This window comes from Elgaria multicarinata, chromosome 15, assembly GCF_023053635.1.
Source record: "Elgaria multicarinata webbii isolate HBS135686 ecotype San Diego chromosome 15, rElgMul1.1.pri, whole genome shotgun sequence".
Taxonomy (NCBI): Eukaryota; Metazoa; Chordata; class Lepidosauria; order Squamata; family Anguidae; genus Elgaria; species Elgaria multicarinata.
The window spans coordinates 13,126,923-13,145,000 of NC_086185.1; the positions used below are offsets into that span (position 1 = coordinate 13,126,923).

Genomic DNA, 18,078 nt, shown 5'->3' on the forward strand with positions numbered 1-18,078 from the left:
ACCCACCTCTCCATTCTGATCGAGGCGGGGAACAACATAAAACTGAATTAAAACATAATATACATTGTTAAAAACATACAAAAAACACCCTAAAAACATCCTAAGAACATCTTAAAGGATAATAACCTAACCTTGTATGTGGATCGGTAGCTAAGAGACATCCAGGAGTATGGCCACGTTTGTGGGTGATAGAACAGCTAGAGAAGCTGTCTGTTGTGATATTTAGATTGTAGAATGGGTCCCTTGGGAGATGCTCTTGCTATTATGCTTGCTTTTTGACCAGCAGTTAAGATTTATCTTATTTTAACAGGTGTTTGACTCCTCGTTGACTGATATTTAAACTCTTAGGACTTGCTGATGATGCTATTTGTTTCCTGTTCTCTTTGTTATGAAATTTGAATGCAGTGTCTGTTTTGATCATTTTAATCCTTTATTATTTCATTTTTATGATTGGTTTTATCTAAATGGCAATATTCTTTATGCTTAATTTTATATTTAAAAGTAAGGTATCTGTTGATTCAAAACAAAGGAACACGTCACGCACTGTCCCCGTCTCCCTTGGAGGCATTCTGAGAATGTAATAATATTGTAACCCTATTATTAATAATACTTTCTCATAATAATATGAGAAAATAATATTTTAAAAAAGCCTTTAAAACACAGGGCGCTTGTCGCTTTTGTGCCATGCGCCAAGTGCATTTGGCCAAGTGGATAGGTAACAACGCTATTGATGGAGGAGCTTTATATAAAAATATAAATACAAATAAATAAATGTGGAGGAGGGTTAATGAAACTCCCCCTCGAATTTAGACAAATTATGTTCCTGATGGCCTTCTAAAAATCGTAGCTAAGTGGACCACCACAAAGAGCAAAGGTTGTGAGCTGATTTTCGCCCTCTCCCTGCAATTCTGGACTCCCCCAACCTTTTGAGGTCAGTGGGCACATTCGGAATTTTGAGGGAAAGTTGTGGGTGCTTTCACAAAATGGCTGCCACAGTGGGCGTAGCTGGTCTGAAAGCAACCCCTTACCAGAAGGCAGCTGTTATGACTAAATACAAGGTAGAGATGGGGTCTGAGCTCCAACGCACAGAACCGTATGCTAGCCTCTTGGTTTAATTTTTTTAAACTTTTTTTTAATAAATTAAAGAAAATCCATGAGGGGGCATGGAGTTTGGCAGAGGCCAAGAAAGGTGTCTGTGAGCACACTGGTGCCCACTGGCACAGCTTCGGAGACTGTAAGCCTAGTCATTATACAGGTGGGCCATTTCCCTTCCAATAGGCCCTGGTGCAGTTGCATCTCATCCAGGGTGACCCTATGAAAAGGAGGACAAGGCTCCTGTATGTTTAACAGTTGTATTGAAAAGGGAATTTCAGCAAGTGTCTTTTGTATATATGATGAACCTGGTGAAATTCCCTCTTCATCACCACAGTTAAAGCTGCAGGTGCCCTGCCCTCTTTTAAATCTGGTCACTCTAGTATAGCTCCTGCACCTTTAACTGTTGTGATGAAGAGGGTATTGCAGCAGGTGCTGCATGCATACAAATGACACCTGTTGAAATTTCCTTTTCTGTGCAACTGTTAAAGATACAGGAGCCCTGTCCTCCTTTTCATATGGTCACCCTATGTCATCGAACTGTTACTTTCCTGAAGTAGTCCATAGGGGGATGTTCCAGAAGTTGTGGGCATTGTGGGAAATTATAAAGGTGGCTAGATCTGATTGCCTGCCAGACCAGAAAAAAACAAGTTCAGGAGGGTACGCCCCCCCCCCCGCCCCAAGTATACCATCTGCTCAAGAGTACCAGGTGATGACAGTGGCGTTGCCTGGCTAAACCCACTCCTTTCCACCATTGTGCTAAAACAATCACTGATAAGCTGAACGGACTGCGTACAGTATTTTGTCACTTAGTTCTGGTCACCACACCTAAAAAAGGATATTATAGAGCTAGAAAAAGTGCAGAAAACACCAACTAAAATGATTAAGGGGCTGGAGCAACTCTCCTACGAGGGAAGGTTACATCAGCTGGGCTTGGGAAAAAGGAGGCTAAGGGGAGACATGATAGAGGTGTACAAAATTAGGCATGGTATGGAGAATGGGGATAGGGAGACCTTTTTCACCCTCTCTCAAAATACTAGAACCCAAGGGGGTCATCCCACGAAACTGATTGGTGGGAGATCCAGGACAAATAAAAGGAAGGACTTCTTCACACAGTGCAGAGTTCAATTATGGAACTCACTACCACAGGATGTAGTGATGGCCACCAATTTGGATGGTTTTAAAAGGGGGTTGGATAAATTCCTGGTGGCAAAGGCTATCAGTGGCTACTAGCCTTGAGGGTTGTGTGCTGTCAATATTCGAGGCAGTAAGCCTGTGTGCACTAGTTGCTGGGGAACATGGGTGGGAGGGTGCTGTTGCACCATGTCCTGTTAGTTCATCCCTGGCCGATGTCTGGATGGCTACTGTGAGAACAGAGTGCTGGACTAGATGGACCCTTGGTCTGATCCAGCATCAGGGCTCTTTTTATGTTCTTAATTTAATTTCTTTTCCCCCCCCCCATCTATTTTTGTGGCTAGGTCTAACGGCAGCTGCCATGGCCGAAGCGATGAAACTGCAGAAGATGAAGCTTATGGCCATGAATAGCCTCCATGGAAGTGGGAGTCAGAATGGGACCGAATCGGAGAATGAGGAGCTCAATTCCAATGCAGGTAAAGCGAGACTTCAGCATGAGTTTCTTGAGTGGGATTAAAGACTCATTTCTGCCTCTTACTGTTTGCTGAAGGGGGAAATGAAAGCTTTCCATTGTCACGTTGTTGCTATTTTGGGTTGTAAACATCCCAGAATAGCCATTTTACGAGAGAGTCACACATGGAAATGCCATCGGATTTCAGAGCCGAAGGTGGTAAGTCGCAATCCAGAAATAATAATAATAATAATAATAATAATAATAATAATACGATAAAGTTTTGGAAGCCATCCATAATTGTCAGGAAAAGTTTACACACAATGAAAGTTTTTTTTTCTTTTCTTTTTTGGCACAGAGAAGTCTTTGTTACGCTCACTGTTTTTGTGTATTTTTAAAATGTTGATCACACCTTTTTGATTTGGCAAATGGCCATCGAAATGCTCAGCCTTGGGGAAAACCATTGTGTCTACGGCTGTGTTCACACGGTAATCATAATAATTAGCAGGCATACCTCGCGTTTCAAGAATTTCATCTTTATTCAAGTGTTGGCATTATTTCAAGTTTATTACCCCAGTGATCCTTTGGGGAGTATTAAAGTACTGGCCTACTCTAAGGTAGGCCAGTATTATTGTAGATGGTTTGAGAGAATATGTATGTATTATTTAGCCGTCTATCCACCTGTCTTCAAGGCAGCGTACCTAGGGCTTTGGGGAGGCCTCCCATCCAGGCACTGACCAGAACCAGACCTGCTTAGCTTCAACAAGGTTACTCCACGTGATGCCTTCTGACCATAGTCCTGGTTCAAAATCAACTTGCCATAGGCCCTCTAAGGAAATTGGTGTTGACTTTACATGGCTGAATCAGAGATGTCTCAGCTTATATACTTTGTCACTACACCGCACCAGCTGACAGTATTCTTGAAGTACAGCAATTGTTTACTGGCCTTCACCTGTGACAGCGACCTATGCAAACATAGTGCATTATATAGTAAAACTGTTCATGAACTCTACTGCTTCCACCGGCAGGTGAGGGTTGCCTTGTTGAATGCCTCCCTAAACATAGAAGGTTATTTTATTTTATTTATTTGTTCATTGATTCAATTTATGAGTCACCCTACAGCTCTCAGGGTGGCCTACACAACAAAAGCAAATGCAATAAAGCTAAAGATTAGATGTTAAGAAGCAGACCATGCGATACCTTTTCTTCTTATCCGTGCTATCTAGTTTTCTGTGTGTAGCGATCTTTAATATATGGAAGAGCATTCAATAATGCAACAAATGCTTCCCCCCCCACCCCCCGATTTGACATGGTGCATTTTAGGAATAGTTATACCATCGGACGAGCTGTTTTGTACAGAGAAGTCTTCAGGGGATGACTTCAGAGGTTAAATCAGATGCCTTGAAAGACGAGTTTCCAAAGATATGGAACAACCTCTGAAAGCATGTGTGTGTATTTGTTTAAAATTCTTTTCCGTTGCCCTTCCTCCAAAGGAGCACAGAATGGTTTACAATACTACTAAAACTAAGTGCCAGTAAAACAACGATAAAATCCTACTATCAAAATGGGCAGAATACAACGGGGTGCTTGCACATCCATTGATTCTATTGCGCACCGCTGCTTCTATTGTACAAGTGTTGGGTTCCGCTGATTCTATTGTGCAGGTGGGACCCATGGTTTGTGCAATAGAGATTTAGCATCTCCTGGAGGAAACCTATTATTATTATTATTATTATTATTATTATTATTATTATTATTATTATTATTTTAACAAAACAGAACAGAAAACAAATTGTGAAGAAAAAATTAAAATAGAATAACAAATATTACATGCATAGAAATATCATTGTTATTTTTTTTAATCAGGTACACCATTCTTTTTTTTTTTTAAAAAAAGGGAGAGTTATGCATAGGTTTTAAGAAAAGCGGACCAAATATCCATGTATTTATCCACTTGCCTTGAAATGAGTGGAAAGCTCATTTCTTGATAGGGGAAAGTTGGCAGAACTCCCTCATGTGAACTCCACCAACCTGCCCCATTCCAGACACCAACATTTTCACTTGTTTCTGCTTGACCCGGAAGTGATAAATCTTCTTCCTGTAAGCGACGGGTCCTGTTTGTGGATGGGAAATGAAGGAGCAGGTGGAGGTGTAAGCACCCTGTTGGATTCCGCCCAATAAAATAATTTAAAATGCAACAATAACAATCTAATCTAAAAAAAAAACCCAACAAGTCAGACACCAAATGTTGTTTTTGTAAATGAATTGCTTTTTAACTTGCATTTAAAAGTATTCACCATGAGGGCGAATCATTGGACTCCAGGGAAGGAGTTCTGCAAGAGGGGTCAACCCCTGAGAATGCCCACAGAGCTGGTGCATTGGGATGGTGGAAGATGAATGAGAACCAGGCCATGAATTATGATTGTCCTGGAGATACTGCTGCTGGAACACTTGCCGTGCGGATTGTGGCCTTCTCATTGTGATGCTTAAGCGGCCTCCTTAACCAGCTGTCAGGCAGGCTACTTGTGATCTTTTGAAGGTGAACCTGGGAAGTTATGCATACAAAATGGAGGTAATACTGTTGGGCGATGGGCCCTTGATGCTCGTAAAGCATCCTCCAGCTCCCATGGTGAATGGGGAGAGGAAGGCATTTTTCTCCCTCTTTCATAATACTAGAACCTGGAGTCAAGGCATGAAGCTGATATTGGGAGATCTAGGACAGATAAAATGAAGGGCTTCTTCACCTAGTGCAGAACAATGTAATTCACTACCACAAGATGTGGTGATGGCCACCAATTTGTATGGCTTTGAAAGGGAATGGATAAATTCCTGGAGGAGAAGGCTATCAATGGCTACAAGTCCCGATGGCTATATGCTACCTCCAGTACCCGAGGCAGTAAGCCTATATACACCAGTTGCTGGGGAACATGGGTGGGATGTTCTAGATGGACCCTTCGTCCAGCAGGACTAGATGGACCCTTCGTCTGATCCAGCAGGGCTCTTCTTATGTTCTTATCACTTGGGCATTATATTTTCAGCACTACCATCTAAGGGTGCTGTGAAACTACGAAACACATATACTAATTTTCTGTGCACACACCAAACGTTTGGCAGTTTGTGTGTGCGTGTGTGCGTGTGTAGACTCTTATAGTCGAAATGAGTGCTAAAAATAAATGAAATGGTATTGTAAAACAAGAATAAAAGGAGATTGAATTTTGAAAGTGACTTCTTAACAAAGGCAGAAAGCGACCAAAGCACCAAGCCAGGAGCCACATTTAGTGAGGCAAACATTTTATTTTAAGGAGACAGACCTACCGTTTCTTTGATTCGAGGTTGTGTTTAATAGCTTCTGTAATGGCTGCAACATGACTCCGCATCTCGATTTCAGCATGAATAACAACCTGTTCGTGTTTCATTTAGCTCCAAATGAGAAATTCTGCCTTTTTTATTGTTTTAGGAAATTAGTCTGTGTACTATTGCTCCTGGAACTTTATAATTAATCACTAAAGGTTATGGCTGTTGAGAGTTTGTGGGAAATAGATGCCTGAATGGTTATAACTGTAGCTGTCAAATCAGAAATATTGGTTTACAGCAGTAGAGTTTGTTATTCTTTTTGGAGACGCACATTCACGCCGTGCAACAAAGAGTTTGAAGCTGTCTGTTTACTTGTAAAAATAGGTGGAGAAAACCTTGTTTTCTTCCTGCGTTGTTACATAATGATTTCTACCAGACAGACAGAAAATATATGCCTTTAAATCATTTTTCACTCAAAATGATTGTCTCGTTGCCTTTCGTGATGGCTTAACTGGAGCGGGGAAGATGCTTGAGAGTCTGGCTTGAATAAAATAGGGTTTGTCTAGGTCTTTCTTTTCCTAGAGCGCATTTATTAAATCTGAATTCAAATCAGAAGTTCCACTTGGCGTTTCTACGGGAAGGCTGTTGAACATGTAGCATGCCTCTACAAGGCCCTTGCTTACAATTTTACAGCTAATTTCATGCTGTCCACTTTGGGCCTGTTCAGACAACATGCTAAGCCATGGTTAGGCCTCTAACCTTTTTGCAGCAAATGATTAGCGAGTGTGTCTAAATCATCGTTTTGTAGCCACCATGATTCACATGACACACCAAGCCATAATGTTTAACGTGAAATGCTTAACCACCATGGCTTAGCAGCCTTCCTCAACCTGGGGCGCTCCAGATGTGTTGGACTGCATCTCCCAGAATGCCCCAGCTGGCTGGGGCATTCTGGGAGATGTAGTCCAACACATCTGGAGCGCCCCAGGTTGAGGAAGGCTGGCTTAGTGTGTTGTCTGAACAGGGTCATTCTGTCCATATAAACCCATATCTGGGTTTGGAACATGGGTAGCTAAGTGTCCTCTTTTACAGAGAGCTATCCTCTGTTTTAAAGAATCCTCCATTTTAAGGACCATCCACTCCATGTCTGGATTAAAGATAAAGAATCATCAAAAGGAAAAACTGGGTATTGAACCTGCCCATCCACTATTAGATGTCCATCCACCCAGACAGCAGACTGGACAGGCAGGCACAGTGGTTAGCTGTCACAGTCTTCTACACTATGGTGAGATGTACTGTATTTCTATTTAACGTATACAACTTTATAAATCTCCATCTCTCTGTATAAATTAGCATATGCAGATGTAACGTCATTTAGGCCACAATCCTATATGTGTTCAGACAGGGGGTGGGGGAAAAGCATAGATCTCCCAGCATTCCCGGGGCATGCTGGTAGTTGTAGGCCTTTTTCCTGTCTAAAGATGTATAGGATTGCACCTTTAGTTGCTTTCATTTGTTTGCTCTGTGTAAACTGAAGGTTCACTTTGATGCGTTCCTGTGAAGCTAAGAGATGAGTGAATGCTCCAACCTCATGAATTGTGCCAGGCATGTAGGATTTTCCCCACCCAGTTACCACCCTGCCAAGAACCATAAACTACAGATGGATTTGACCAACAAGTTCTGTAGACTTCAGAATAGATCTTTATCCCCCCCAAAAAAGAACCACTGCTTAAAATGGCATGCATTATTATGGTTGTTCTTACAATTATCATCACCATCATTATCATTATCATGTAGTGAATAGGAAATTATTTGTGGCAGGGCACTGAATTGGTTGGTGACTGGATGAAACAAGGAGGGGAATCCCATGAAATGCAGATAACATTGGTTTTACTGATAGGCTTATGTCATGCTGGAAGGAGTTTTTCTTCCATACTGTAATCAAAGACGCATCGGCTAGGGTGACCATATGACCGGATTTGCCCGGATTTGCCCGGTTTTTGATGGCAAATCCGGGAGGGGGAGGGGAAATCCGGATTTTTTTTCAAAGAGCAGCTCTAATGGGAATTAACAAAAATGCTTATAACTCTGCCATTTTTTAAGATACAGACATGAAACTTGGCACAATGGTAGCTCTTAAGAAGGGCTTTAGTCATACCAAATTTGAAACAGATCTGTTCATCCATTGATTTTTTAGGAATTTTTTAAAAATTGAGGTTTTAAAATTACTATTTTTAAAATCGTCATTTTTAAAGTTAAAGAGATGAAACTTTGTACCATGATAGGATTTAGGTAGAGCTTTAGCCACACCAAATTTGAAACAGATCCATTCATCCATTGATTTTTTAGATTTTTTTTTTAAAATGAGGTTTTAAAATTATTATTTTTAAAATCATCATTTTTAAAGATAAAGAGCTGAAAGTTGGCACCATGATAGCTTTTAGGTAGAGCTTTAGCCATACCAAATTTGAAACAGATCTGGGGCCAGGAGCAAACCCTGTTAACAACAACAGCATCTTGCAATGAGTGAAGATACAGTCAGAAAAGATATTTGAGGGAAGGGGAGAATGTAACAGACAGAGTATAGCAAAAGCTTCAAAGTACAGCAAAAACTACAAAAGTAGGAGTGAGTGAAGTTAATTTCAGATACATTGAATCTCTCACTTGTTCTTTATTTCAGTGATTTTAACATTAAGATGCTATATAGATCAGATTTGTCTTAAATGTGTGCTGTAAAATCAGACATGTGACCAAGGCTATGTTCAGGTGGGCATGCCCCCTTGGTGCCCTTGGGGGCGACCATGTTGTCCTCCTTTTTGGTTTCCAAAATATGGTCACCCTAGCATCAGCAGATAATTCTAGAGACAAAACCATCTCATACAAACCATTAGGCAAGGAGCAAAGCAATTGAGCAGGCTGGTTTTGAGGGTTTGCAAGTATGATAGAAGAAATCCCACCTTTAACCCCCACCCCCCAAGAAACTCCACCCTATGCAACACTGGTCATAGCTAGACCTAAGGTTTATCCCAGGATCGTCCCGGGGTCATCCCTGTTCATGTAAATGACACACAGGGGATCCAGGGAGCAGGCAGGGATGACCACGGGACGCAGAGTGTGGCCTTGTGTGGCACAGAGTGGTAAGCGGCAGTTACTGCAGCCGAAACTCTCCCCACGGCCTGAGTTCGATCCCAGCGGAAGCTGGTTCTCAGGCAGCCGGCTCAGGTCGACTCAGCCTTCCATCCTCCCGAGGTTGGTAAAATGAGTACCCAGCTAGCTGGAGGAAAGGTAACTGCGACTGGGGAAGGCAACGGCAAACCACCCCGCTATAAGGCCTGCCAAGAAAACGTCAGCGAAAGCAGGCGTCCCTCTAGGAGTCAGCAATGACTCAAGTGCTTGCACGAGAGGTTCCTTTCCTTTCCTTTCCTTTCCCTAGCTAAGGCCACCGTGACCGAGGACAACATCAGACAGCAGTAAATGTTTCAAAGGCATTTGTTTAGGAAGTCCAGATGTGGGCTGGATCTACACCTTGAGTCAAATCATTATGATGCCATCATGGCAGGACACACAATGACATTTGTTGTAGTATTTTGGATGATGTAGAATAAAAAGCAGGAAATAACACAATAAAAGCAGTAGATGGAATGTGTCCTGTGTCCCAACAGTTATCAGAGCACTTCAATCCCGCTATAAAGCAGTAGTATAGATCCAGCTGCTGTTGCCTAATTTTAAGACAGGCTAATATAGCAGTACGGCAAGAAAACAACCAAGAAAACTAGCCCCGGTCTTCCGTTGATTCAAGAACTAGTGAGAAATCTCATTTATAGGGCAAATATTTAGTTTTTAAAAAGCATATCTGGTGTGTGTGTGTGTGTCCCGTGTACCTGCCATGCAAGATTTTTTCCCCCTTCCTGAATGCAAACATCCTTCACAATCTGTTTAAAAAACCACAAATACATCACTCAGAGGAATATTTAAAGGAGCATCAGGAGGGGAGGAACTCATTGGTTTAATGGAATGCTGTCAAGAAAAATCAGCATCACAAATGACACGAGGGCAGAATTGATACTTCTGCACTGACACGTTAAAAGAAAATCCTATGCATTATTTAGAAAACCTCGAAAACTGTCAGCGGGATGATTGCCGAGTTAGCAGAAGCAGGAGGGACGGGCCTTGGAGTTGAAAAGAAAAGGCGTAGGCACGGATCCATATTGTAACCTTTCATGTTCTACACCCACCACGAGCGCCTAGGTATTACACGGTCAGCAATTCCCCCTCCATCTTAAAAAAATAAAAATAAAATAATTCCCTCTTTTAAATTCTCATGTCGTAAAAGGTGGGTCTTTTCTTCTAAAAAGCCTGTTGCCTAAGGTGTTATTTTTGAGTAAGTGTATAGCTGACAAGATCCGAGAATGGTGTGTGTGTGTGTGTTTATGTGTGTGTTTTCTGGATCTTTTAAAATGCCTTTGCTGGTTTCCTGAAATGAATATATCAGTAAAGTGAACCTGTGTGTTTCTGTGTGTGTGTGCGTGCATGTGGGCATGTGGTAGGGTGACCATATTTGGGAAACCAAAAAAGAGGACACCTAGTGTGTGTGTGGGAAAGCAGCTTTCTGAGTCCTGCAGAAAGTACGTTATTCCCCCGCCACCTTAAAGAACCCGATTGGAGTGGAGGAGGGGAAAGGATTTCATTCTGCACCACCACCATCCACTCCAATGGGGGCCTTTTCTATAATGTCCATGAATGACCCACTTTCCCCTTTAAGACCTCAATTGGAGCTCGGGGTGGGGGAATGATGTGCCTCAAGAATGCATGTCACTCCCTCCTGCCATGCTAATGGCAGCCTTAAAGAGGAAGGTGTGTCATTCCAGGACATTATTGAAAATGATAGAAAATCCCCCCTGACACCATGGAAAGAACAAAAACCAGGACAAATCCGGGGAAATCCTGACAGTTGGTCACCCTAGCATGTGGACTTGTGGCTTTGCTGAAAAGCAGTATACTGAGGTACACCGGTTGCTCTGGAACACAAGTGGGAGGGTGCTCTTGCACCCATGTGCTACTTGTGGGTTCCCTGTTGACAGCTGGATGGCCACTGTGTGAACAGAGCGCTGGACTAGATGGACTCTTGGTCTGATCCAGCAGGGCTCTTCTTACGTCCCTGTGCATCTTTTAACACATCCATTAATATATGGGCAAAGCAGTTTTGTTCCAATCTATATCAAAACAGAGTACGGCAAAATACGAGCATTTTATTTTTGTATCGTATTGCTATTAGGTTTTTCAAAGAAATGTTTCCAAACTGTATGTGCTGGAGCTGATCCAAAATGGGGCTGGGTGGGTGGAAACTTGATGGGCATTGTCATACACACACCTAGAAAATTACACACAGAGAGAGAGAGAGAGAGAGAGAGAGAGAGAGAGAGAGAGAGAGAGAAGTCAGTGTGGTGTAGTGGTTAGAGTGTCAGACTGGGAGTCAGGAGATCTAAGTCCTAGTCCCCCACCCGGCCATGGAAACCGACTGGGTGACTTTGGGCCTGTCACAGACTCTCAGCCCACCCCACCTCACAGGGTTGTTGTGAGGATAAAATGGAGAAGATGAGGATTATGTTCAGAGGAGGGCAACGAGGATGATCAGGGGTCTGGAAACAAACCATTAAAGGCTTTATTAAAAAGCCATGTTTTTACTTGGCGCCGGCATGAAATCAGCGTTGGCGCCAGTCGGGCCTCCAAGGGGAGGGCATTCCACAGCTGGGGTGCCACCTCAGAGAAAGCCCTCTCTCATGTCCCACCATAGCATATGTGTTGTGCTGGTGGGATGCGTAGAAGGGCTCCTCCAACACATCTCAAGTCTCAGGCAGGCATATATAAGGAGAGGCGCTCTCTCAACTATCGAGGTCCTAAGCTCACAGATCACAATTAATATTAGCAGTGAGCCAACCCACTAGCAGATCACAGTTAATATTGGCAGTGGGCCAACCCGCAATTGCTCTCAGAAGATCTCCCAGAAAACGATTCCTAATATCTTTATACAAGGTGCAATGAAACAAGTAATGTGCTACATCTTCCACCTCCCACACACCACAAATACATGTCCGCTGGGTGTAGGGAACCTCTTTATACTTCTCTCCCAGGTTAGCTGTAGGCATTGTTTGGAAGCGAAGGGCAGGAAAGGCCTTTCTGAGAGCAAGGGAAGTCAGGTCTTCAAAACACAGTGGTTGAGTATCTCCTATCCCTCTACCTATTCAAAATATCCTATCATTGCTACCACTTGTTTGCTTGAAAGGCAGAGAGGAGGAAGGAGGAGCACCAGTGGCCACACATTGGACGCTCATGTGTCCAAACATTTGGGCAACGTAAAAGCTGTCGGACAACACCTTCCTGATCTGCACATTAGTCCGGGAGCTGCAGATCTGGTCAATTCTTGTCTGAATTTGCAAAGCTCGAATTCCTTGAACATCCCTACATGAGGAGGCTCTCCGGAGACATTTTGCTAGCGTTATTAAAACACTTTTTCAAGATTTCCACGCCGTTCGTTCGATATTTCCCCTGAGCAGGAACTTCAAATAGAAGGAATTTCTACTTGGAATTGGGTGGCAACTCTAAAAATAAATGTGTAACTCGAATAATAATAATAATAATAATAGATCTGATGATGTTTATCAATTTATTGGATGCTTTTCTAACAACCAACGATAAATGAAAACCTAACGATGCATGCATTCGTTTATTTTTTGCTCTTCTTTTTCTAGAGTTATGTCTTTATTTTTAGAGTTGCCACCGAGTTCCGAGGACAACTTAAATTCCAGGTAGAGTTGAAGATCGAATGCCGTGTAAGACGGGTTCGGGATGAGAAAGAAGTGACTTGGCTTTTAAAAACAAACCTGTTTGGAATGGAGAGACTGCCTACATCCATCACAGTCCCCCCCTTTCCTAAACAAATTTATAGTATCCGAGTGCAGAGGCCTAACACTTCAAAGCTTGAAGTGGGGGGGGAGAGATTCCGCGTGCACTAATCTTCACGCCACCCCCCTCCCTATCTTCTTACAGCAGCACTAATGGAAATGTATTTTGTTTAATGACTCTGAAATCCTGTTTGTAATTAGATGTGGGAATTGGTCTTACTTTGTAACAGATGATACTGGAATAATAATATGAGAGATGCCACACTGAGACCACTATTCTCCTAAATCTATATCATCTTTCAAGCTATTGACAGGAAATGTGTTCAAGAAAACATAGAAAAACATAGAGATTGATTTTATTTTAAATCAAGGAAAAAGCAAGAGAGATCTGATACAGCCTCCGCACACACGCAGACACCCGGCATCGAATTATCGATGGGCTTGCGTTATTAGCGGGTTTGGTTCTCTTTTTTTCAGGTAGGGAAGTTCAGGAGGGGATACATGCAAAAAGCGTGAGTGAGTTCTACGGCAGCTCTTACTTAGAACGTTCTGACGGTTGGTTGTTCCGCTCTCTTCCAAACCCAGTTCCATGAAGCCTATGGCACCATGCCCTGGTTTCAACGCCACGTTGTAACTAAGCCCATAAACATTATCAAGTACCAACAACTGGAATAATTCCATATTCATTTCCTCTTTGCTTCTCCCTCTGGTTCGCAACCCTTCCACTACTTTTGCCTACAGTGAATTTTAGATGGAGTTTATTTAACATGCTGCCTTTTTCTAGTATTGCTTGGATAACCTTGTGTACTATTAATATACCACCATACTGTATAGTTATTTATTTATTTATTTATTTACAATATATACCACAACACATTGAAAATTTTGGAGCGGTGTACAAGGTAAAATGAAAATAAAAACAGAATAAAACACTTAAAACAGATCTTAAAAGAAGCAAATATAGTGACTCCTGGCTGGACATTAAGGAAAGGCTTCCTGGAATAATGATGTTTTCAGGAGGTGACAAAAGGAGTACAAAGTTGGCGCCCGCCTGACTTCCAGAGGCAGGGAATTCCATAGGAGGGGGGCCACCACGCTGAAGGCTCTTCCCTGGGTGGACTCCAATCGGAGGATGGGTCTATGTGGGACCACCAGGAGCAGACCCTCAGATGACCTCAGTGACTGGGCAGTTTGGTCGGGTAGAAGGCGCTCTCTCAGGTATCCTGGTGATCACCTGGGCCCAGCTTCAGAAAGCTTCAAGCAAAAAACCACTGTCCAACTTAGTTCAGAAATCAATATTGGACTACTATAACTCCATGATAGGAGAAATAGATTTAGCAGAGAATGAGTATTGGATGGATCAAGAAAATGCAGATTTACCCTCAAAATGAAAATTTTGGCTCACTTAATGGTGTCTGTGGAGAGCTAACAGGAGGTGACACCATCTTTCAGGAGGGAGATCCAATCACATACTCTTTAATGAGTTTCCGGCAAACTGGTCAATTGACCCCACACTCACAGAGAGAGAAGTAGTCTGCCCATCGCCCTTAGAAATACAAACCACCTCATATAAAGAATAAGAAAACTGGAATAGTTCCGAATTCATTTCATCTCTGCATCTGCCTCCGGTTCGCTCCCCTTCCACTACTTTTGCCTATGGTGAATTTTAGATGGCACGTTCCACCAGGCAAGGAGCTGCCCTCTTGTGCTCTCCCAAATGCCATGCATGTTAATGGCACGAAATAAAAATGAATAGGTAAATATGCCTGCCCGAGATTTGAGATCTGTTCGAGGAGCCCTCCTCTGTGTCCCACCAACACGAGACATACACTATGGTGGGATGTGGGAGAGGGCTTTCTCTGTTGTGGCATCCCAGGTGCGGAATGCCCTCCCCTTGGAGGCCCGACTGGCATCGACTCTGGTTTCATTTCGGCGCCAAGTTAATACGTGGCTTTTTAATGAAGCCTTTGATGGCTAAATTCACCAAGCCTGTACGTCGTTTTAATTGCTTTAATTGGTTTTACTGTTTTTAAAATTCTGTACTGGTTTTAGCTTATTAATGGTTTAATTTGTTTTTAGCTGTGTATATTTATTGTTTTATATTGTATGATTTTATCTGTATGCCGGCCTGCGAGCCTTGTGATATAGGGTGGGATACAAATGCCTTAATAAATAAATAAATAAATAAATAACAACAAGAATATAGTTGCATGGCCCGGAAGGATCATAGAAAATTGCTCTCCCTTGGGGCTATGGACCTCACTGGGTCCAGGAGACCCCCCCCCCCCGCGTCTTCTCCCCGACCCAATCGGGCACCCCTGGAGTGAATGTGGACCCTGCTTGAGCATCGCTGAGGCCACTAGAGTGCCTTGACCCTTGTGTAAATGAGGCCTTGGTGGCCACCGTTGACACAGTTGGGGGAAGTGAGCAATTTACAGAAGTTCTGGATATGGCGCGTTTCCCCACGTTGCATCAATGGCAGCCGCTTTCAATGCAGGGGGGGAGTGTGCAATTTTGGCAGGAAGGTGGGCGGCTGCCGAGCGCTCCCTGGGCCAAACCGAGCCTCAGAAGAGGGCCATGTGGTCCAGTGTGCAGGGGCAGATGGAGGTGGCGAAGGGGCGTGTAGGTGAGTTTCCCCGCCCCTAACCAGGAGCCAAATGACCCGTGCAAAGTTGGAACCAGCTTCTGGTCCATGTAGCTGAATGTGGGACAGGTTCTCACCTTGCTCTGTCCTTACACGGGTAGGGCATGAATTGAGTGAATGAAGCCTAGGTTACAAGGTAATGGAGGCAGTGGGCTGAGCATTTTTTTTGCTTTCCTTTGGTTTATTCTCAGGGGAGTGGTAAGGGGTTGTCAGCAGAGCCCCACCGTAGCTAGAAACAAGTCCCAGGGTGGACAGCTGATGAAATGAGTTGCTAGTATGTATTTGTACGTTCGATTTTCAGCCTCCCTCTGAACAAGCAACTCAGATTTCTGGTGCATCACTAGTGCAGTGTGAAGAGGTCTCCGGCCTTTCTCTCAGCGTTGCATCAGGAAATGACAAGCGTTTTTGATGCTAAGCGGCATTTCTGAACATCAACTGATGGGCAGTTTCTCATAGAGTCTTAAGAAATTGCAGGTGTGTGTGTGTTTGCCTCTGTGTACGCCTGTGTTTGACGCTGTCGTTCTATCTGCGTTGCAAAGGAGAGAGTTCTCATCTTGCGCTCCTGATTTTTATTTTTGCAGTTGGAAAATGGGGTTTGCAGGTTAAAGGAGTGAAATCTTCGTCAGGCCCTCCCCAAAAGTTTAAACAGTTTATCTTGCCCGATCAGCCACACGCGCACAAAAACGGGAGACCAGAACGAGCATTCTCTCTTTGGTCTTGCAACTCCCGTGGTGAGCCAAAAAAGAAAAGAAAAAAGCATTTCTGCCAGCTATACAGCTGCCAACAGCAGGAGCCACATAAATGCCAATTTTAATCAGAGCTGATTTTATCAAACCCATGCGCAACAATCTTTTTTTTAACAAAAAACCCCCTGATTTATGTAGAAGGCGAGAGATGTTTCTCGACAACATGAACATTAATTGTCTCATTGATTGCTTCTTTATGTATATGTATACACCCAGCTGGTTCCAGGCTTTCCAAAGGGCCTGGGCAAGAGACCATCAAAGGACTTTGCCAAATAAATAGCAAGGTGTGGAGACCCCCCCTCCCACCGCAGAGAGAGAGACCCTCCCACCACTCAAGCCCCCCCCCCCCGGAATTGTTTTGCTTTGAACAGGACTAGTGTAGCCACTTACAGACTGTGAAGGAAGAGGAAATACATCATCAAAAGAGTGACACAAATTTGCATAACATTTGCATATGCTAATTTAGAAATTATTATTATTCTACAGGACATTTCACCATAGTGCAGAAGACTTTGACTAGGTGTCCTATGGATTTGCCTTTTTAGTTCGCTGCTCAGGGGCTTAATTGTCTGTGAGCAGCAGTTCTTGGAGGGGGTACATGTATGTTTAATCCAGAATTGGAGAGGACAATTTTTCCAGTAGAGGGCTCCTTCAAATAGAGGACTGCCTTCTGTAAAAGAAGACACTTAGTCACCCTAGGAACCAGGTCCCAATTAAATGTTCAAAAAGCATCAGCGTGCGTTACCGCGAGAGTCTTCGCAACTATGCGGAGAACCCTGACGCCTCCAGTTTTAAAAGTGAGTTTAAAGGACTCGGTAAAAATGGGATTTCAAGGTGTCATGAACCTGAAAGTTGAAAAACAGGATAAAAAACTAATCAACACAGCAGTCCTAACTCCCAAGACTGCTGGTTGATAGCGATTAAGCAAGGAAGGTCAACACGCACTCGTTCAGAGGGGCTCTACCCAGGAAAAGAAGCTGTGTCCGCCCCAGAGATCCCAACTGAGCAGGTGCTCAATAAATCTCCCACATGGTTCCCCATCCAGGCACTGATCAGCCTGAACCCTTCTTAGCTTAGAACTGTGTCTTATTTAACATCGGTGTGTCCCTTTAGACCAGGGTGAGGAATGTGTGGTCCTCCAGATTTTGGGGTACTGCAACTTCCATCAGCCCTAGCTCAGCATAACCAATGGCGGAGGCTGATGGGAGTTGTTGTCCAACGACCTCTGGAGAGCCACACATTCCTCACCCTTGCTTTAAAGTAGGGGTAGAGAACCTCTTCCAGCCCAGGGATTGAATTCCATTTTGGAGAAGGTCTCGGGCAGTCTTGTCACAGTGGTGTCCGGAGCTGAAGGCAAAATTTATTTATTTATTTATTTATTAAAATTTATTTATTTATTAAATTTCTATACCACCCCATAGCTGAAGCTCTCTGCATGGTTTACAAAAGTTAAAAACAGTGAACATTAAAAAAAAAGTATACAGAATTTAAAACCATCAAAAAATATAAAATATCTATCTGTAAACCGACAGAGAGCCCTGGCTATGGGAGCGGTGTATAAGTGCAATAAATAAATAAATAAATAAATAAATACAGTACAAAACAGTATCCATTTTAAACAACAACAGTTCTGGGGTCCATTAAAAAACAATCAAACTTAGCATATGTTGTTAAATGCTGTTAAATGCCTGGGAGAAGAGAAAGGTCTTGACCTGGCGCCGAAAAGATAACAATGTTGGCGCCAGGCAAGCTTCATCGGGAAGATCATTCCATAATTGGGGGGCCACCACTGAGAAGGCCCTCTCCCTTGTTGCC

At 43.1% G+C, this 18,078-nt stretch overlaps 1 protein-coding gene across 1 annotated transcript in view; it reads left to right on the forward strand.

The window, feature by feature from the left end:
* DACH2 (dachshund family transcription factor 2) overlaps positions 1 to 18,078 on the forward strand; it is a 397,016-nt gene that overhangs the window by 263,057 nt on the left and 115,881 nt on the right. Inside the window, exon 7 of the mRNA XM_063142059.1 lies at positions 2,571 to 2,702. Within this exon, the coding sequence (XP_062998129.1) occupies positions 2,571 to 2,702 (132 nt within the window). The remainder of the gene's footprint in view (positions 1 to 2,570; positions 2,703 to 18,078) is intronic.